This window comes from Syngnathus acus, chromosome 12 (assembly GCF_901709675.1).
Source record: "Syngnathus acus chromosome 12, fSynAcu1.2, whole genome shotgun sequence".
Classification (NCBI taxonomy): domain Eukaryota; kingdom Metazoa; phylum Chordata; class Actinopteri; order Syngnathiformes; family Syngnathidae; genus Syngnathus; species Syngnathus acus.
Window position 1 is genome coordinate 1,885,773 of NC_051097.1, and position 21,043 is coordinate 1,906,815.

At 40.8% G+C, this 21,043-nt stretch overlaps 1 protein-coding gene and 2 long non-coding RNA genes across 6 annotated transcripts; 1 reads left to right on the plus strand and 2 right to left on the minus strand.

Moving 5' to 3' along the window:
- Positions 1-985: 985 nt before the first annotated feature.
- tpm2 (tropomyosin 2 (beta)) lies at positions 986-20,047 on the minus strand. 4 transcript variants are annotated; one of them, XM_037265898.1, is made up of 9 exons: positions 19,785-20,047; positions 15,451-15,576; positions 13,264-13,397; positions 12,875-12,992; positions 12,602-12,672; positions 10,264-10,339; positions 7,216-7,278; positions 7,020-7,089; positions 986-1,225 (listed from the first exon to the last, which is right to left on the minus strand). In XM_037265898.1, exons 1-9 carry the CDS (start codon positions 19,896-19,898, stop codon positions 1,143-1,145), a joined length of 855 nt encoding a protein of 284 aa, XP_037121793.1. In that variant the 5' UTR covers positions 19,899-20,047; the 3' UTR covers positions 986-1,142. The 4 variants fall into 4 exon arrangements, with proteins under 4 accessions (XP_037121793.1, XP_037121796.1, XP_037121792.1 ...); XM_037265897.1 differs by lacking the exon at positions 986-1,225 and adding an exon at positions 2,430-2,813 and having other exon boundaries at positions 19,785-20,046; XM_037265901.1 differs by lacking the exons at positions 15,451-15,576; positions 19,785-20,047 and adding an exon at positions 13,923-14,069.
- LOC119131456 lies at positions 7,285-7,866 on the plus strand. Its single transcript, XR_005099667.1, has 2 exons — positions 7,285-7,474; positions 7,556-7,866. It is a non-coding gene; the product is annotated as an uncharacterized LOC119131456 (long non-coding RNA).
- On the minus strand, positions 7,631-8,725 carry LOC119131443. Its single transcript, XR_005099655.1, has 2 exons — positions 7,999-8,725; positions 7,631-7,954 (listed from the first exon to the last, which is right to left on the minus strand). It is a non-coding gene; the product is annotated as an uncharacterized LOC119131443 (long non-coding RNA).
- Positions 20,048-21,043: the final 996 nt, after the last annotated feature.

Sequence of the window (21,043 nt, forward strand, 5' to 3'; positions counted from 1 at the left end):
CTTTGTTTTTTGTTTTCTTTCATGTTAATAAGGGTACAAGCATGGGGTGCGCGAAATGTTTTCTGTTCCATAGGGGGGCATCACAGAAAATAGGCTCCAGTACGCCAGCGACCCCCGTGGGGACAAGCACTACAGATAATGGATGGATGTATTTAGTGTTCCGATTGCTCTTTGAACGCACCTCATGTCAACGGCAGAACGCGAATGAACTTAAATAAAATAAAAACCCTTTCTAAAAATGGAAGTTGACTGACGCAAACGTGTGTTCATGTTTTTACTGAAAGCAAGCTGGTACTATCTGCCGTACGGCATCGGTTTCCGCTTTCCACTCAAAGCGTGCGTGCCCCGGCGGCAAGGGATACAGATTTTTGCGGGGGTAACTACTTTGGCACGACACCTGTTTGTCCTTTGGAAAATATTGTACACACATCACTTGTGTCAAAATAACCAGCCCCAAAATGTGTGCAGCCATCTCTACTTAGGCCATAAAACAATTCGCCTTTCTACAGCTGATTTGAAAATAGCAAGAAATGTGCAGGGGTATTTAGTAATTAAATTAGAACGTACAGAGGAGAAATGTTGATTAAAAGCAGAAACATGTTGCGGGTCATTGAATATCTCATCAGCAACTCTAAATTGAGGTGCAGCAGAGAAACAGCGCAGCAGCGGACTGACGACAGGTGGCGGCACACGGCTGGTTGCTTGCGGGGTGAGAACAGACAGGCAGGTAGGCAAGCAGAGGTCGTGGCGGCGGGCGTTGTCAAAGCAGACAGAGGCAAGCTGAGAGCGTGGTCAAGGACAGTCAATGGATCGGCCCAGGAGTTACTCGGAGAAAATCCACGCAGGCACGGGGAGAACAGGCAAACACCACACGGGAAGACTGCAGTCGTAATCCTGCACCTCTGAACTGGGAGGTGGGTGTGTTAATCATTTATACATTTCTTAAAACTAACCTTTAACAGGAAAGAAAAGTTACATTTTCTTGAGCACATAAACATTTTTATTTATTAGGTATCAACATTTCATGAAGCCTTTCAATTGGTTTCTGTGTGCATCTTGAAAATCCTTGTGTGTATGTTGATGTTTAAGTGGGATTCCATTGTACAGAGTGTGCACTGAAAGTTGTGGCTGGGAAAATCACGTTATAGGTTGTTAAGCTCCAAAAGAGTTTGGTCCAACACCTGATGCATGTCCAGGTTTTCCTCTTTGGCATAGGTCAGTTTTTCTGCAAGTTAAAAAGACACATGAGCTTCCAAACACACATTAAATCAAGAACTCAATCAGGCAACATACGCCATACAAAATATTAAATTATGTACTGTCACCTACAACAATTAAATAACTTACCGTAATAAATAGCCCTTCAATGTTATAAATCCATTTTCATAGTTTTTTCCCTAAGATTGCAAATGGTACAAACCTTAACTTTATCAATTTAAAACAATCTATTGGTTCAGTCTGATCATTATCAACAAACATTGCTAATACTATGTACAAACTGAGCAGTCAGAATTATATCCTCAAACTGGGGATAGCGCGGTGGAGCACTGGTTAGCACCCTTAAAGTTCGGAGGGTGCGGATTCGATTCCACCTCCGGCCCCTCCTGGGTGGAGTTTGCATATTCTCCCCGTGCCTGCGTGGGTTTTCTTTGGATCCTCTGGTTTCCTCCCACATCCCAAAAACATGCTTGGGAGGCCGATTGAGCACTCCAAATTGCCCATAAGTGTGAGTGCGGATGGTTCATATCTGTGTGCCCTGTGATTGTCTGGCAACCAATTCGGGGTGTCCCCCGCCTACTGCCCGATGACTGCTGAGATAGGCTCCAGCAAGTCCGCAACCCCTGTGGGGACAAGCATATAGATGATGGATGGATGGATGGATGGATGGATGGATGGATGGATGGATGGATGGATGGATGGATGGATGGATGGATGGATCAAACTGTGTTTACAGTTGCAGATCGCTGTAATTCACAAACAGATCTCTGTAACTTGAATAGCAGATATATGCGCTGGCTCAAGATTTCGATCTGACATGGGGTAAAACTACCTATATGGGTTAACAGTATAGCTGTAGTTAAAAATCACAGCCCTATGTGATCTTGTTGGAACACAATGTTCCAACTTCACTGCTTTTCACTGGAGTTTTGTATTTAAGGAGGAAAGGAAGGTTGTGAAGCATGGCATCACCCCCCCTACACAAAAAAAAATTAGGTTACATAGATAGGAGATAAGTGCATGGTGAGTTGTAAAACAAAGTTTTATCGGAAGAAAAGCAGAAAAGAGCAAACATATTTTTGAAAAGGTTTACTGTTTGGTTTAAAAATGGCCAAAAATTTAGTCATTTCAAAATATGTGATGGGAAAAAAATGCAGGCGGGGGTTTTGAAAGATAGTGAAAAAGAAAAGAGACTGGAGTGACACAAAGAATGAAGAGAGTTTAAATACATTTATTACAACGGAGAGTTGCAGAGTGTTTTGCAACTGAAGAAATGTGTGGGAGTAGTGTGACCGCTGCAAAATACTTGGCACTGACTGGGTGAGCTGTAACCTACAATGCTTTCAAGAGGTCGATGTTCTTTAGGACCAGACCCAGCAGCGCAATGATGGGTGAACATGACATTTCAAGATTTTTTTTTTTCCAGCTTGATAATACCACAGTTGAATGCAGCAATACGGCAGGAAGCAGACAGAGAAAAGATGAAAGAGGAAGGAGAAGAAGTGACAGCTTCTACAGGGTAGTCATATCATTGAGGGCTAGGTCCAGCTCCTCACTGAGAGCCTTGCCCTTCAGCTTCTGAGCATACACTTCATCTGCAGGAGAACACACACAGAGAAACACACACACACGCGTACGCAGGCACGCACACACACACACACGCACACACACACACACACACAAACACACAAAGCCAGACAGGATAGAGAGAAATTTACCAAAAATGTATTTATAACCAAACATTATTATTAACCAAACTGTTATCGAGAGATATCATACTTAGTCTTTATAGAATGCATTTATATGCACTGAGCACATCATGCAAAACTATTGATGTACATACAATCTGCAATATAGAGTAGAAAACAGGGAAGTTGAGTGTATATTGTTTTCTTAAGGTGTTATTCCTCTGATTTAGTCGCAATCACTGCAGAAGTTTGCTATATTCCTCTACCATCAGTACTGCACGGAGCTGCAATAGCGAGCGCAAGGCGCTAAGTGTGGCTGTGCGTGTACATTACATATTGCGTGTAAAGAAAGATCAATGAAAAAACAACAACTGTCATCCTGTTATGATTTGTGGGTTGTTATTGTCTTGTCTTTTTTGTTGTATTGTCACTTCCTGTTTTATTTTGATAGGTAACTCTCCTCTCGTTTCAGTTCGTGGGCCCTTCCTCTGAGCGTCAGTCTGATTGTCTTCCCTGATCCTAATTGTGTGCACCTGTGTCCTTGATCCTAATTGTGTGCACCTGTGCCCTTACCCTTCTGTGTGTATTTAGTCAGCGTCTTCCCATTGTCTTGTGCCAGTGCGTCTTGTCTCGTCAGGAGTACTAGCGATCACAAAAGCTGAAAGATACTTTTGAATACCTTGTCTAGTTTTTTGAAGAACCCTTTTATTCTCGCTTTACCCAGAGAACTATTTAGTTTGGTTTTTTTTGCCTGGATTTCCCTCTTCGAGGTGATTTTGATTTTTGCCGGCTCTCGCCTGTCAAAATAAATTCCTGTTTTTTTGGTCACTGCATCCGAGTCCTCTCCTTGTTCCTAGCCTGACAACAACCAGAGTGTGTCATATACCTATTCTTCCAGTGGACCGAAAAAAGGCAACTAAAACAAACAGCGCTTATACTTTCTCAACATTTTTTTTTGTGATGGGCAACATTCTTGGCCACTTCGCCAAGAAATGAATTAGATTAATGATTAATGATCACAACAATTTTTCGACTATAATACTCGTTTTTACCCCCAATGGTACAAACAGTGTACAAGGGAGAATACAAGGAAAATAAAACATTTTTGTCACACTGTGTATGTATGCTGATAACTAAGGGTTGTGAAAAAAGTATACAGTACTTCAATTCTGATATAATCTGTAATGTGCAATGTCCCTCCACTGATAGATTTTCTTTTGCTTATCCGTTAGATCGCAAGAGCAGCAGCTTTATCAGCAAAGTCCAGTCACTTCATCCAGCTCTTCCAAGGGAATTCTAAGCCATTTTCCAGGCCAGCCAGGAGGCATAGTGTCTCCAGCATGTGCTCCCTGAGGAATCCTCCCACTGGCATGCCACCAGGGAGGTGTCCAGGAACCATCATAACCAGACACTTGAGCCAACTCATCTGTGTTCTTGATGCAGTGGAGCCCCTCCCGGATAACCGAGTGTCTCACCCTATCTCTCAGGGACAGCCCAGAACACCCATGCAGAGGAAACTCATTTCGGCCGCTTGCATCTGGGCTCTGTTTTTTTTCCCGGTCCTGGTACACAGCTTGTGACCATAGGTGAGGGCAGAAATATAGATCGATGGGTAAATCGAGGGCTTTGCCTTTCGACTCAGCTCCTTCTTTACCATGACAGATCTTTGAGTCCGCATCACTGCAGATACTATTGCTATTATTATGTAGTAACGGCTTGTACTGATACCAGGTATCAGTACCAGGCTTATTTCATAGTATCAACACTTATGACGTTGACCTATACTGGTATCTGCCGCCCTATTGTGGCCATTTTACGATCAGGAACTTAAAATTAGAACAGAGAAATGTCATTAATGAATGACTTTAATTTTAAGGAAAATTGCTGCAAAATTGGAATAAAATGTTTCTTTGGTTTTTTTTAAATGATGTCATTGTTTTGGGTGAAATTTTATGTATCAAATATTCTAGTGATATTGGTGCTTGATATTAGTATCAGTGACTTATCAAAATGATGTATGTGGTATCGAACATCCCTATTATTAGGATGTAATTACATTTTTAACACATTAAAATTTCTTGGCAACAAGAAAAACTGTTTGCGGCCATTAAAACTGTTTGGTATCTGATGTTTTTGCAACCTAATTTCACTACGTGCGCAAACACTTGCAAGCATTTACTGCTCAGTGAGATTCCACCTTCAAGCTTGAAATCCGGAAACTAGTTTTTGAATGAACGCTTGTCTATTTTAGATTGGCTTTACGTACATACATAAGCAAAATTGCGATGCTACGCACCGGAGATTAGAATTACGAAAAACAGCAAAACCAGTAGGTGACGGTCATCCACTGATTACAGCGATGAGAACGGCAAATGAAAAAAAACATTGAAAAGTAGCCGGGGTCTGGGGGCCGCATGCCCCACTGGGCCCCCCCCCCCCACTTGCCGCAGGGGGCCAGAGGCCGCAGGCCCCCCCTAGTGGGCCGGGGGCCACAAGCCCCCATTGGGGGCTGCAGGGGCCACAGGCCCCTATTGGGGTCCACAGGGCCCACAGGCCCCCATTGGGGGCCGCAGGGGGCCAGGGGCAACGCCCCGGAGGGGGCTCAGGGGGAAAAGCTCCTTGGAAACTCCTGGATTTTGGCAGTATAGCAACCCCAAAACTATTAATTTCATCACTCAATTTCAACAGTTTTGTTAGAAAAATATTCCTGCTTGGTGGGCTACCAAGGTGAATATAATACAGTCAAGCCTCGGTTTTCAACCACAATCCGTTCCAGAAGGCGGTTCGAGAAGCGAATCGGTCGAATTCCGAATCTATTTTTCCCATTGCAAATAATAGAAAAAATGTAAGGCTTTAAGCATTTTTTCATTTGCGCATTTTCGTCCGATCGCGCTGGTTGCATTATTGTGACAGAGCCGTCGCTGAAATTTAGAAAATATTTTTAAACCACTGATGTACTTTCCAAAATTCAAGTGGACCTAAGTGCGCAGGGAGCTTAATTTTGTCGGATTGCGCAACTGCAGTGCACCGCCGAACGCGCAAACGTAGCACGTCGCCGACCGCGCAATTGCACCGCGCTGATCGCATTATTGTGACAGAGCCGTCGCTGAAATTTAGAAAATATTTTTAAAGTCCTGATGTACTTTCCAAAATTTAAGTGGACCTCAGTGTGCAGGGTGCTTAATTTAGTCCGATCGCGCAACCGCAGCGCGCCGGGCGCTCACTGTAGCATTGCTTTAAGAGCGTCTTTGTGTTCCGAGTTGTAAGATTACGCTGCTCTCGAGCCATGCCCATCTGAAGCAGTTCCTGATCCCGTTCGACTTGTCTATTTCCCTGGCACGATCCTCTTCTTTTTTCTCTAAAACTTTCGCCATGCTGGCTAAAACTTTTGCTAATTAGGCAAATGAGTAGGCAAATGATGTGACAAAAGTAGCGCCAAAATGCTGCCGAAAATAAGGCGGCTGTTGTCGCAATACTGCTGCCAGCCGCCCCCATATGAAAACAATTTTCTCAACGGATCTACACGATTCACGAAAATGATACTCCCGACGGAAAAAAGTACGGAAATCCGCGGATCTGCGGAAGATTCTCATCTCTGCTTATTAAAAGAAAAGTAGCTGCCAAACTCCACAAAATCAAATCCTGCATGTAACAGTTTTATAAAGATAATGGGAAAAGGAAACTTTATACAGACTTTAGGGCACAGTCAGGTGCAAACTATTTTCAAATAAAAGGATGTCAAGCCATTTAAGCTGGACTTTTGTCTGATGTTAACCAATTACTGTATTTGTAGCATAATTGACTTATTTGCACATATATTTGTGTTGTAGAATAAATAAGAATGCATATATTTATAAAAGCTGTTGATAGAGTAATTTAGTCTTATCGAATTGTAATGCACTATTAAATCTTAAATAATTATAATGAATGTTGTATTGAATGCTCAGTTATACGTAGACCCATGTTTGCTCAAAATTGAGCACAACTTCATTAACATGAATAGCAGGCAGAGGGTTGGCGATTCTCTGTTTTTTGTTACTGTCCCGTTATTCTATTTAGTGTAGTTAGTGGACACAGCAAGGATAGGACAGAGACAAAAAAATAACTGAATACCTTCGAGATCATCAATGGTCTTCTCCAGCTTGGCCACAGATCGCTCTGCAAACTCTGCTCGGGTCTCAGCCTGAAACGCACAGCGAAAATTATGTTAATAATGTCTCACATACATTTACATTTTTCACTTATTCAAATGAGCAGTTCTTAGCAGAAACGGAATCACACAATGAAACAATCAAGAAACACGACTTACCTCTTTAAGTTTGTCAGTAAGAAGTTTTATTTCTTCTTCATATTTGTCCTCCTTCTGTGAGTACTAAAAATAATAATAATAATAATAGTTATTAATAAAGAATGCAATCAAAAGAATGTATGGGCCATTGACAAAAGTAACTCATCAATCTAGACAAAACTTTTTTTTCCTCCTTTAGGTATACAGTGATCCCTCATTTATCACGGGAGAAGTGTTCCAGAACCATCCGCGAAAATCAAAAATCTGCATAGTAGAAACGGTATGTATATTAGTTAGAAAAAAATTAACACATTCTATTGTGTTGATTGCAGAATCCACCGACTTCTGGTTTGTCACGTAGAGTGCGACGCCGGAGAGGCGACCTACATTTTTACATTTATTTTTCTCGTTTCCCTCACACGCCTTTTACGTTTTCACTCCACTCTTGGGAGTTAACTATTGTTTGTAAGCTGCAGACCGTCAATCCTTGCCATTTTGACCACGTCACTGCTCGGCTTTCAGCGGAGCTTCGTGGCTGTCTGTCTACCGTTGTTCACCGAACACGTAAGTATGGCTTCAGATCAACAGGTTTGTAAGGCTCCATGCACCACCTGCACCCTTCTTTTAGAGAGGTTGTCCCTGCTAGAGGGGCGTGTCCGCCAGCTAGGGCAGAACAACTCGATAACCGTAGATGAGGCGGACACAAAAGCGGGCTGTAGTCAAACTGCTACCCCAGTTAGCATTAGCCCCAAGCGGCTTGCTAACTGTGAGGAGCCTGTTAAGACACATAGCCACCCAAGACACCCAAGCCACCTCGGTATACTGGCTCTCGCACTTTGGTCATAGTAGACTCTATTACCCGTAACATCTCGCTAAAAATCCAGCCACAGTAATGTGTATCCCTAGAGCCGGAGCACCAGACATTGAATCTAACCTTAGGGAGCTGGCTTGCAATAGGCCGAGTCAACAGCATGGCACCAACAACACTCGTTACTCAAATATAGTGATACACGTCGGCTCCAATGATACTGTGAAGACACAATCAGAGATCACAAAGAAAAAAATAGCGTGGACTTGTGATCTCGCCAGAAAGATGAGTCGGTCTCGAGTAATTGTCTCTGGCTTTTTGCCAGCAAGAGACAATGATGAGAGGTTTAGCAGATTATTCTGGCTTAATCGGTGGAAGGCTGGTTTCTGCAAGAATCAGGGACTTCAGTTTATAGATAACTGGTCCTCCTTCTGACGCCGCCCCGACCTGCTGAGGAAGGACGGCCTTCATCCTAACCGTGAAGACGCCATCACTCTTTCTAGTGAGATAGATTACTGTTTGAGCCATTCATGACATTTCACTTTAGAGCAGCCCGGGTCACAGGTGGCTAGGCCACCTGTTAGGATGGGTTTGGAGTCTGTTAACTAGCGCTAGGCTAGACTTGCATCATGCACATTGCTCTTTGTGTAGACTAGAATGTCACAGTTTGAATAATGCTACAGCATACACTGACACTTTCTACTGAGGTAGTAGAAAAGTCTAGTTACTCCTCCCTGGCCGGTCTCACTGATGGTAGGGTGCTTGCTCCTAATAACAGTACGTGTCTACCAAATATTAACTACCAAATTCCTACGGTCATCTCCTCCCTCCGCGTGAATAAACTTTTCAAATGTAATGCCGGGCCTAGACAACACAATCTTACTCATATTTCGTTTAAAAATCCTTCGATGGGTGCGAACTCTGATAAACCGATTAGACTCAAACTCGGTTTTATGAATATTAGATCATTCCACACGAAAACGCTACTAGTTAATGACCTCATTAGAGACCATAATCTTAACATTTTTGGTCTTTGGGAGACCTGGTTAAACCCTAATGAATTGCTGGCGCTTAATGAGGCCTTGCCTCCAAACTATGTGAGCTCGCATGTTGCGCAGCCTCGTAAGAAGGTTGGGGGTGTAGCCCTTATCTCCGATTCTGATGTCAGACTTAGCCCTCGCTCGATTAACAATCATAGTAAGTGGTTATAATTTTTGTACAAAACCTTTGTTGTTGAAGACTGTATCTTTTATACATTCTTTGAGAAATGCATGAAAGAAAAAATCTCAAGATACTACAGTGTTTTGTCCTATTCACTTTAGTCTATTTTAAATTTGTTTCAATACTTTTGCTCACCTAAGAAGTTGGTATTTTGTTACAAATACCTAGAAATGAAAGCATAATAGTTTATCTTGTAATTCATATTTTGATGTCAGATTCATCAGATGTTTTCAGCCTACAGCAAAACTAAATGGACAAGCCTCACTTCACTGTACCAATACTGTATGATAAATCACACGATTACCCCGCTGTCCCCACAACCACCCCGCCACACCCACCATACACGTATAGTCTCACAAAAACACATAGGTGAAGATTGCTATTTAGAAATTAAGGAGTTTTATATTGTCTTCAAAATAGAAGCAGCAATCAGAGAAATAATAACAGAAATGTGTAATTACAAATAGCAAAGTAACAGGAATTAAAGATGTGAGTTAAGAACTTTACACTATACAACTATTATTCTGAGGGAGGCCAACACTTCAGTATACACTTAGGGCAATGGATGGAATTTTCAAATTGCGAAGGGTGCAATTTTGATTTTTTTTTTAAATATATTGTACAGTAAGTTTAGTGCTTAAGCGCAGTCCACATGTTAACAAATCATAAAACGTGAAAAGTGATGAAGCCACAAATTGGTTTGCATTCTTGTTGTAATCTGATTTATGACTTAATGACTTAAATTTATTCCACACTCATTTGGAGTTTTGTGAAGTTGTCGTAGTGAACCCTTAAAAGATTGCAGGTGTTAAGAAAACGACTTTAATGAAGGAGATAAGTAAACTGTCTTTCATATTATGTTATGGTTCATTCACGTTTATTTTTAATGTTAGCCTAACCTATAAAAGCAAACATTTTTGTATATTAAATCCTGTGATGTTTATTATAAATATTATAAATATTAAACTGCAATTTCTTTTTATTGTTCAGCCAAATATTAGAATTTGATGAATAAATACAATTCCAATAATTTTCTGTACCTTTTCAGCCTGAGCCTCCAGTGACTTCAAGTTGTTGGTGACATTTTTCAATTCTTCCTCAAGATCACCTGATTTACTGAGCAATGATGGAAAGAGGAAAACAAGAGGGGAGAAAAAGAGTAACTAGAAAAGTAGGACAGTAAAGGAGAACAAAGATTGATCCAAAATACTGGAATTTCCACTGAATAGTGTGCTTATAATTTTGTGTCTGCCTCACTTGAATTAAAATACTATAAAACTCACATAAAGGTTCACAGTAAAGCAAATAGGTGATGACGGGTTTTATACGAGAACGTATCAAATATACAGTATCTAAATCCAAAATTCTATACACAATATAGTACGTTTTCCTTTTTTCATGTTCCCATGGAGACTTTTGTCAAATGGGTTACTGCTGCACTATTGTATGATAAAAACAAAATGGATGAAGAAACAACAAAAATGCATTGCAATAAAATCATTGCATCAGAAAAAGTTGCTTAAAAAATAAGCAACCTTTTCTGTCTTTTTGGTGCTGGTAACTTCAGTTAACAACACATACTTTGTGACCGTGTAAATTATTTATAAATTGAGTTTAACTAAAAGTTTCCCTAAAAAGTGAAGAGCGACCTAATATATAGATTAGAACAAATGTTTAAATATTTTGACTTTGTAGTAGAAGTTGTACATATCTTCATAGAATAAAATCACCCATCCTTCTTAAAAGATGAATGAAATTTTCAGACATGATCATGCGTGCAGGATAGAAGGAGGAATGAGAACAGTGTTGAGATGGCAGGTTTTAGGAGGAGAGGCCAACAGCTCAAAATGAAAACCATGGCAGCAGTAGCACAATAAATACCTCTTCCTCTTCGCACATCATGAATTTCAAATTCTGGTCCATTAACCCGAACTCCTCCTCCAGCTCCCTCACTCGCCTGCAGGGGTTAGTCCATAGCCAGGTGGTTTGGTAGAGGGGGAGGGAGGGGGAGCAAAACATCCCATACAGGTGGTGGTGTAGTGATCCACAGGGAAACGTAAATATTTGTCTCCATGTCATTAATATGCGTGTTATATACCCTGCCACATGTGATTCATACATCTATAAAAGCCCGCAGCAAGGAAAAAGCACATGCAATTGATGCAATTGATGATCGTTCATGAAATGATACAAATGAACGTGCAATTGACCAGCTCAGTGGCCTAGTGGTAGAGTGTCCGCCCTGAGACTGGAAGGTTGTGGGTTCAAACCCCGGCCGGGTCATACCAAAGACTATAAAAATGGGACCCATTGCCTCCCTGCTTGGCACTCAGCATTAAGGGTTGGAATTGGGGGGTTAGATCACCAACTGATTCCCGAGCGCGGCACCGCTGCTGCTCACTGCTCCCCTCTCCCCCAGGGGATGGATTAAAATCACACGGGGATGGGTTAAATGCAGAGGACAAATTTCACCACACCCAGGTGTGTGTGTGACGATCATTGGGACTTTAATCTTTAATCTTAAATTAAATAACTCACATGAATAACTATTTAAAAAATGGGTTTTAGACACTTGGGCCCTATTTTTAGGAGTGGCACAAATTCAGGGCGGCGGCTGGCGCAAGTGTGAGCCAGAAGCGACCAGTGTTGGTAATTTTGTGGACAAAAGCACAGGAGGAGTTCCAAATGGGCTGTGTTTACAGCTGACTTAAGTCACCATTAATTTATCAGTCAATCGGCTTCCTTTATAAGGGGGACAACTCACAGTTTAAATGGAGATATCTGTGTGGAAGAAGACGATGCGTATTGTCACTGTTCATAGCCACGGGGTGGCAACAGTGAGCAGATAAGAAGAATGAGTTGATAACCGCTGGTAACTTAAATATGTCAGTGGAACTCAGTGCTTTTCTGCCTGCACAAATCTTCAAATCAAATCAGCTAGCATTTGCGCACTGCTGCAGATGCACTGTTTACAGCTTTTCCATTATGTACTAAGTACTAACATACCAAATGTCAACAAGAATATTCAGTTGGATCTGGAAATTGTCACTAGTTCGTCCCATGTGCTCATCGTACAGATGACATGATCTTTACTATGACATGAATAATGAATGATAGTTTTTGTGTCGGTTTTGCTTTTTTATGGCACAAGTGTGTGGCGGCTGTGGCTCAGGCAGTAGAGCGGGTCGTTTAGTAACCGGAGGGTTGGTGGTTCGATCCCAGCTCTGTCACAGTCACATGCCGTTGTGTCCTTGGGCAAGACACTTCACACACCTTGCCTCCAGGTCGCCATTGTAAATGAGCAAATGTTCTCAGTTGGCTTACCTGGTAAAACATCGAATAATAAAAAAAAATATATATATATAAGGGTTGACTTACGCCTCGGCCACCTCAGCACGCTCCTCTGAACGCTCCAGGTCACCCTCAAGAATCACAAGTTTACGTGCGACCTGCAGACATGTACAATACACACGTGAAGAGTCACAACACGAATCCTAACTGAAAACAAAATGTTAGTGTAATGTTCTGCCTTGAGATTCATACTAACTTCAGATCATAAACATAATGTGTCATTCCCCTAATGTGAGTACACAACATACAGTGGATTTGGCAAATAAGTGACAATGCCAATAAAGAGGGGATGTGTCTAACCTCTTCATATTTGCGATCGGCTTCTTCAGCGATATGTTTGGCCTCTTTCAGCTGCATCTCTTGGATCTCCATTTTCTCCTCGTCCTTGCTTGCTCTGTTCTCTATGACCTTCATTCCTCTAAATGTCAATGATCACAAAAATATTATTTTGCGTGTAGATGTGTAATGTAACCAAATCATCACCATTACGTACCTTATTTTTTGCCACACAAGTAGGTTGATCGTTACACTTTTCAATTTCCAATAATGACATTGATTACCAGTATTGTTTCAACAGAGGGTTGAGTTACAGTCATATGTCATACTTTTTATGAATACTTTGATTGAGTTTAGGGGGGAACCATGGGTGGCAAGAAGTGCTAAAAATCTTGATGGAGTGGGTATTGCACCTTTCACTCTCATCAGCAGCTTTCTCAGCTTCCTCTAGCTTCTGCAGAGCAGTAGCAAGTCTCTCCTGAGCTCGGTCCAACTCTTCTTCCACCAGCTGGATACGCCTGTTTAGAGATGCCACCTCAGCTTCAGCCTGCCGAGACACAACACACAAATAGAAATATTTATCAATATTTTTATTTTCTACGTGTGTCTTTTTTAATTAATTTATTTTCCTAAATTCCAGGCCATAAAACTTGGGAACTGGGAAAATGTCATTTGGGTAGATGAGACAAAGCTACAGGTTTCTGTAAACACATGAATAGATGGATGGACGGACGGACGGATCAATCGAAATTTTTATCAATATCCGAAAGGCGATTCTTCTTTCATCATCTCCCATTTGTTAACGGGCAGATCTGCCATATTAAATATGGCAATCGTTGTGACGTACTACACTAGCGGTTGAAACTGCTCCGGACGGGATTCTCTGTATAATTTATTATGCCGAGCTGGTTCACTTCCGGAGAAAACTTGCCAACATTCAGATGAAAGTTTACGTTTAAGCCTCATAATAGTATTTATGTTTTTAACGTTGCGCATTTTATTGCTTCATGAAATATGAGAACAATTCGCAAAACCACGTATCGGATACTATCCGTTTTCATTGAATACCTACCGCCTTTCTCGTCTGTTTCTCAACATCTGCCTCTCGGAGCAGAAACTCGGCTCGGTCCTCTGCCTCATAGGCCACTTGTTGCAGCATTTGAATTTTCTTTCTCAGCGCGTCTATCGACACGAAAGTCGCCATAGTGCTTAAGCCTGTGTTGTTATGTGTTACCGTGGCTACGACCTCTCGTTGACACGCTACACTGTACAGATGATGCTTTGAATTGGGTGGCCGGTTTCCGCGCCGCGTCCGCCATATTTGATGTGTCAGATATGCCTGAATCCCGAACTACTACGGGGCTTTGTTAAACAGGCTGGCGGTGAAGACACAATCAACAAGCCCTGATGCGTTCTGCCTAAAATCTAAAACCAATTTAAAACATGTCAACACGATTTAAAACGGGTTTCCGCGATGTAAAAAATGAACATTAATGTCTGAAAACAAAATAATGAGGCTGGGAGAATATGAAAAACTGATAATTACAATTACTTTTGATGGATTATTTATATGCCGCAGTTCCTGATCCCGTTCGACTTGTCTATTTCCCTGGCACGATCCTTGTCTTTTTTCTCTAAAATGTTCGCCATGCTGGCTAAAACTTTTGCTAATTAGGCAAATGAGTCGGCAAATGATGTGACGAAAGTAGCGCCAAAATGATGCCGAAAATAAGGCGGCTGTTGTCGCAATACTGCTGCCAGCCGCCCCCATATGAAAACAATTTTCTCAACGGATCTACAAGATTCACGAAAATGACACTCCCAACGGAAAAAAACACGGAAATCCGCGGATCCGCGGAAGATTCTCATTCCTGTGGGAGTGTGCCGGTTCGATTCCACCTCTGACCCTCCCTGTGTGGAGTTTGCATGTTCTCCCCGTGCCCGCGTGGGTTTTCTCCGGGCACTCCGGTTTCCTCCCACATCCCAAAAACATGCTTGGTAGGCCAATTGAGCACTCCAAATTGTCCCTAGATGTGAGTGCAAGTACGGATGGTTGTTCGTCTCGGTGTGCCCTGCGTTCGGCTGGCAACCGGTTCAGGGTGTCCCCCGCCTACTGCCCGATGACTGCTGGGATAGGCTCCGGCACGCCCGCGACCCCCGTGGGGACAAGCAGTATAGAAAATGGATGGATGGATTATTTATATCATGGGTCCTACAGACACAGCTGTGCCCAGCAGCAGCCTGATTGTGAAAAAGGATTTTTTTTTTACCCAATTGTATTGCTTATGGCTAATACCATCCTGGCATCCAATTGACATTAGCTAAAATAGAAGATGTTGCTGGCAAATTTCACTGTCAGCAGAACATGATACTAACAGTTTTAATAACAGTTAAGCTGCAGCTGTTAGCTGAGGGACCGCTATGGGTTAGCAACTTTACACTGGATGGTCCTTTGGCCCAAGCTTTTTAATAGGGTACTCTTGAAGGTCAAATTGAATGTCTATGATTATCACTAATACATTAGGTCTGCAATTAAATCTGGATAGTGCATGTTCAAAGTGGGGTGCTTCAAGTGGAGTTTTCTCTTCGTCGCCGCTTACATCTGCTGCCTTTTTTTCAGCTTGTTCCAATTTCTCCTGGGCATCCTTCAACGATTCCGAGTATTTATCGAGTTCATCTTCCACTCCTTTCAGCTTCTTCTGTAGACCCAGCAGCTCCTCTTCCAGCTACAAGGCAAAACGTACATGTCAGAATCAAGTAAATGTGTGGAGTAATGAGAAAAATGTGTATTTTGGGCTGGACAACATAGTAAGAAAGTACATACATACATTTTCAACATGACTTGATTAAATCGTTATTTATTGGTCACAGGTGAGAGGGAGTAATGAAGTAGAAGTTGATTTTTCAGTTATATGTATAGCAGGGATCTCAAACTCCAGTCCTCGGGGGCCGCATTCCTACATGTTTTCCAAGTTTCCCTCGTTAAACACACCTGATTCAAATGATCAGTTCATCCTCACATTCTGCAGGAGCCTGATAATTGAATCAGGTGTGTTTAACGAGGGAAACTTGGAAAACATGTAGGAATGCGGCCCCCGAGTACTGGAGTTTGAGACCCCTGATGTATAGTAACCAAGCGCAGATTACAGATTTGAGATCCCACTATTTTACAGATTTTTTTTTAGTGAGTTACTTTGTTTTGTTTTGCCTTTGATTTATTTTTGCTGTCAACCACTAGGGAGTGGCACACTAATTATTTTGGCACAAAGTTTACTAATAAGAAGAACAAAACAAGAAGTACTTTCAGCTCAGTTTAGTTTTTGATGTCGATTATTGAATTGTCACATACTCTTCAATCCTGCTTTTTAGGCCTACAGAAAGTGACAATTGTTTTTTTAAAAGCATCTTTCAGCATGATTGATGTACAGTAATCCCTCGTTTATCGCGGATAATTCCAAAAACCACCCGCGATGAGTGAAACCCGCGAAGTACGGTCACCCTCTGATCTGTACTTTTTTTTTTTAATCTGTACATTTTTTGTGTGTAAATGTATTGGAAACCATGTAAGTGCATATTTTATTATTAGAACATTAAATAATTGTTTCAAACATGTAAATAATACATTAATAGTATAAATAACATACAGAAAAGTTTGTGTAAATATTGAAAATATAAATATTATACGTGTGTGCGTGTATTATGTTAACAAGAAGTACTGGGCAGGCTAACGAGTTAGCGGAAAGATGCTAATTCGCGGTCCTACTAACACGCGAAAACGGACCTCTAAAGGAATTTAAACGAACATTTGGAGCAATACTACATTGTCCTAAAGGTTAGACACATGTGATCGTTCATTTCTCTTGTTAGGAGACCCACTGACAGAGTCAATGACTCCTGTACCACTGTAACCGACATATGTACACGATCGTAAAACAGGAAGTGGTATCGCCTGAAAACGGCCTTCAAAATAAATCACCCTACCTCAAATCAAAGCACGGCTGAATAACATAAATAACATGGCGAATTCTTAACACATACTGTAAATATGTTTTTAGAACAACTTTTATTATAATTTTTTTTATAACAAGGTACAAGTGTACATACTGTAAATATGTTTTTAGAACTCTTTTATTATTATAAAAAAAATTCTATAACAAGGTACAACACTGTAAATATGTTTTTAGAACTCTTATTATTATAACAATCTTTTTATAAAATGGTACAAGTGTACGCACACTTATGTGGGCACTCCTTGCCTTCTGCTGGCGTGTGGGCAAGTTTTGTGCCATAATTCCTCAATTTAGAAGTTTTATTATGACTTTTACATTTTTTTTAATTTGGAAAAAAAATCCGCGATGTAGTGAAACCGCGATTACTGTATATTGAAATGCATGATTTATTGACGATGAATTGATTCATGATTCATTCAAGAAAATATCACTTCTTTAATGTAATCACAGGGAGCTCAGTTCGCGGACGAACTATTTGTCCTATATTTTTTTGTGCTATACCCATTGCTCTTTGTTTTTCCCAATATACTGTGCCTTTAAATATGTTTGTATTACATATTTTCAAGACCTTTAAAAATGTAAGTCCTGTAAATCACGACCTGATTTGTTCTTTTCATGCTTACTTCCAACAGAGGTTAACATAGTTATAAGACGTTTTATTTTAAATTAAGAATGCTACAAATTTGACACACATTGTCATAAATTGAAATCAAGCCTGACTGTCGTAAATTAGCGGTGGTTAACTAAATTTAGTATTATTTAAAAGGAAAGTCAGGGGGAAAAAAATATTAGTGTTTGTGGAAGTAGAATTTGAGCCAAACAATGAGGCTGATAATTGTTTGCATCATTGCCACCTGCTGTCAAATTAAATTAAATTAAGATTCCGCATGTCCTTCATTCCCACTGCTGTCAAACTCTATAACATGCGTGGCGCCTGATAAAATTGTGGTTTGTCTCTTCCGCTACTAGTGGCACTTGTCTTTGTCCTTGTCTGTTATTTATCCATTTTTACATTTGGCACTTGTCTCTTGTATTCTTGCACTCTTGTACGCTTTTGTGACAAGTAAATTTCCCCGCTGTGGGATAAATAAAGTTCTATCATCATCATCATCATCATCATCATCAAATTGACGTCAAAGCACCCACATGCTAGCCTTGTGAATGTCATGTGACCAAAAGAAGTGAGCTGTTGGCCCGGTAATTCGTCTTCTGATTTCTTATTCTCCAAGTGCATTAATAACAATAGCGTGTTGAGACCAGAGGGGGCAAATAGAACATATTGCAAAGGACATTTTTTACTTGTGCTTTAAAAAAAAAAAAGATCATGCCATATGTTCGCAAACTTTAAGCACAGACCAGCTGCAACAATAGTCAATGTTAAATGTGTGAGATGGCACTTCTAGAATGTCCCCAAAAACAAATGTGCTTCCCATTCGTCTCCTGCAGCCTGTAGCCATGTACGACTTCTTAGTTACAAATAGTATGGGAATCCTGATCTTGCAGCCACAATTTTTGTCAATCCCCTAAATTCTTTGTGTGAAACAATGGTTCTCAAACCTTGTACCTCAAGTAGGCCTGAATACAACCTAAAAAATAATGAGCACTGACCAACATTAAAATACAATTGCCTAGTTGTGTTCATGAAAATAATACAGCACTATTTATTGCAAATCATTGCAGCATTACACAGTTTCTAACGCAGGAAGGTTTTTATTAAAAGCTTAAATACAACTTGTGCAGTGATTCTTTTAAGTACTACTAATAGAGTGAGCCTGATTTCTACTAGTGGTAATAAGCACCACACGTAGAGAATTACTGCCGTAGAGCAACAATTCAAAGAAACTTAGAGATACAGGTGGAGACAAAAATAGAAGACAACAGAGTTGAATCTCAACTCAGGCCTTTGTATGCAGTTTGGATGTTCTGTCAAAGCTCCCAAAAATACACTTTAATGAAATATTTGAAGCTACTAAATGGATGTGTTTGTCTAATTGTACGGTACAATTGACTGGCAAGCAGTCCAGATTGTACCCTCTCTCTTGCCCCAAGTAAAACGGGATAGACTCCAGCCAACTGACGACCCCAGCCGAGCAGGATAAGCCTTGAAATGGATGGATCGACATAAATAGACATGCCTTCATCGAGAAAGGATTGTTATGTTATTGTGATCGCTAAGAGCTGGGATCCTCTGAGGACAATTGCTATGTGAAAGGTTGCACAGATGAATTGTTGATGTCTATTTGTGGCTCAGTACGTAATTCTTTGTATTACACTGTGGAGATAAAAATGGTAGAAAAGTGGCTCATCCATATTAACCAAACACTACGACCAAAGATGGCAAATCTGCTCCATGAGAATATTTCAGTCCCCCATCATGAACCTATAGCTTACAAAATGAAAGCTGTTGACTGTATAACATTATTAAGTTTTCTAGCCACACTTATTACAGTACCATAAACACATCGACAGAGGCTAACAGCATTAGCATCTGGAATAACGTAAGGAAAGCTATCCTAGGACATTTTATTTTATAAGCAATGCATTGACTGATTTCTACCTTGTTTGGAAATAATATATTTAGAGATGTTCATCTTTTTTTTCTGTTTTTCCAGTGGCAAATTATCCTTGAGCACTTCTAGTATGCAACTGATGCATACAGCATACTGTATTGTTTGTTTTATATTACATCATGTGTTAAGTATTCAGTTCACTTCATTAAAAAAACATTAATCCTCCCCTTATCTGCTTCCAGTTTTCCATTGACTTTGTTTCCTATCTTTGTATGTACAAAATCTATTGTTTCTAAAATTGTCCATTAAAAATTTAAATGTAATCAGCTGGAGCGGTAAAAGAAAACTCGATTTAAAATGTATGTGACTTTCATTAAAGGTCTTCAGTAAGTAGTCGGATGGCGGCGTCATCACCTGTTTGCATTTGTCCTCTGCTCCTTTCTTGTCCCCCTCTGCCTGTTCTGCCCGGTCTATGGCATTCTCCTTGTCCAGCTTCAGCATCTGCATTTTCTTCTTGATGGCCTCCATGTTTCCTCAGGTTTGTTGTACGGTTAGTCTAACAGAAACAGACTCAGCACGGTGTGAAGGGAGCAAGAGAGGACAGGAGAACCTGCGAGGTGGAAATCTTGAAGATGGAAAACCAACTGAGTGAGCCCCCACACTTTTTCCACTGTAGGGCCGCCTGTGGACCTTGCCCATATTTAGGCAATGACAGATGTCCATTCTATGTGTGTGACGCTGGATCCTGTCTGGTCTGCTTCGAGCCACAGTATGTTATTTTTTCTTCAAATTATTATCATTTCATTTGATGTGTATGCGCCAACATGAAAAATAATGAACATCTTAGCAATGACATTGAATGAATTTGCATATACTAGTCAGGCAGACTTACTTATATTTACTTAGTTAGGTAACATCAATGCAAGTTAGAGTTTGCATATTCAAATTCCACCATTTTTATGGTCACTGTATATTCTTACCTATACTGTATTTTGGGTTACAGTAGCAGCTCAGCTTGAGATGCATCAAATGAAATAGTACTCGGGTGGAGGTGAACCTTAAAATGGCAGTATAGCTCAGTGTGGAAGGACTTGGCCTGCAGACCAGAATGTGGCGGGCTCTAGGACAGCTGCAGTTAAAAATATTGGTCATAAGTCTCTTTCAGAAATCGGTAGAGGTGTGGTTTGGATTGGATTGGAAAACTTGGCTCCAGAAACTACATAGGTGCCCTTACTGAACCCCAAGCAAGCTCTTTGATGGTGAAATATTGCTGTGCTGCTCTCTTCCATTTAAGTCACCAACGGTTATCATATGTTCATTCTGTGTTTGATTGTCTGTTGCCACATTGGCTTACATTGTCTGTTGCCACATTGGCCAAGTGTAGTGCCGAAGTTCCGGGCACACAGATTGTTGCGTCCTTTCCCACACAGAGATGTTTCCATTCAAGATGTGAGTGTGTCACATTTAAAGGGAATGAAAGGAGCTGCTTTGTTTGGTCAAGAATAAAGGTTGTGTTCATGCCCACAACAGCGCAAGACACCCTTATTTTTCAAATACACTGGCTTATGCACGTCTGCAAAGTTACTGTCAGCCAGTCTAAACCGCCTCCAGCAGATCTAGCTAGATTTATGCTACGTGCCAGGCTGGATTTGCGCTGGTCATGAAAATAGAGA

Coding starts and splice junctions, on each gene's coding strand:
- tpm2 (XM_037265898.1), bottom strand. CDS start 19,898: ATGGAGGCCATCAAGAAGAAAATGCAGATGCTGAAGCTGGACAAGGAG. Junction 13,398..15,450: donor CTGAAAAAAAGGCAGCAGAT/GTAAGCGGCGAC, acceptor GTGTCTCGGCAG/GCTGAAGCTGAGGTGGCATC. Junction 1,226..7,019: donor GACCATTGATGATCTCGAAG/GTATTCAGTTAT, acceptor TTTAACTTGCAG/AAAAACTGACCTATGCCAAA.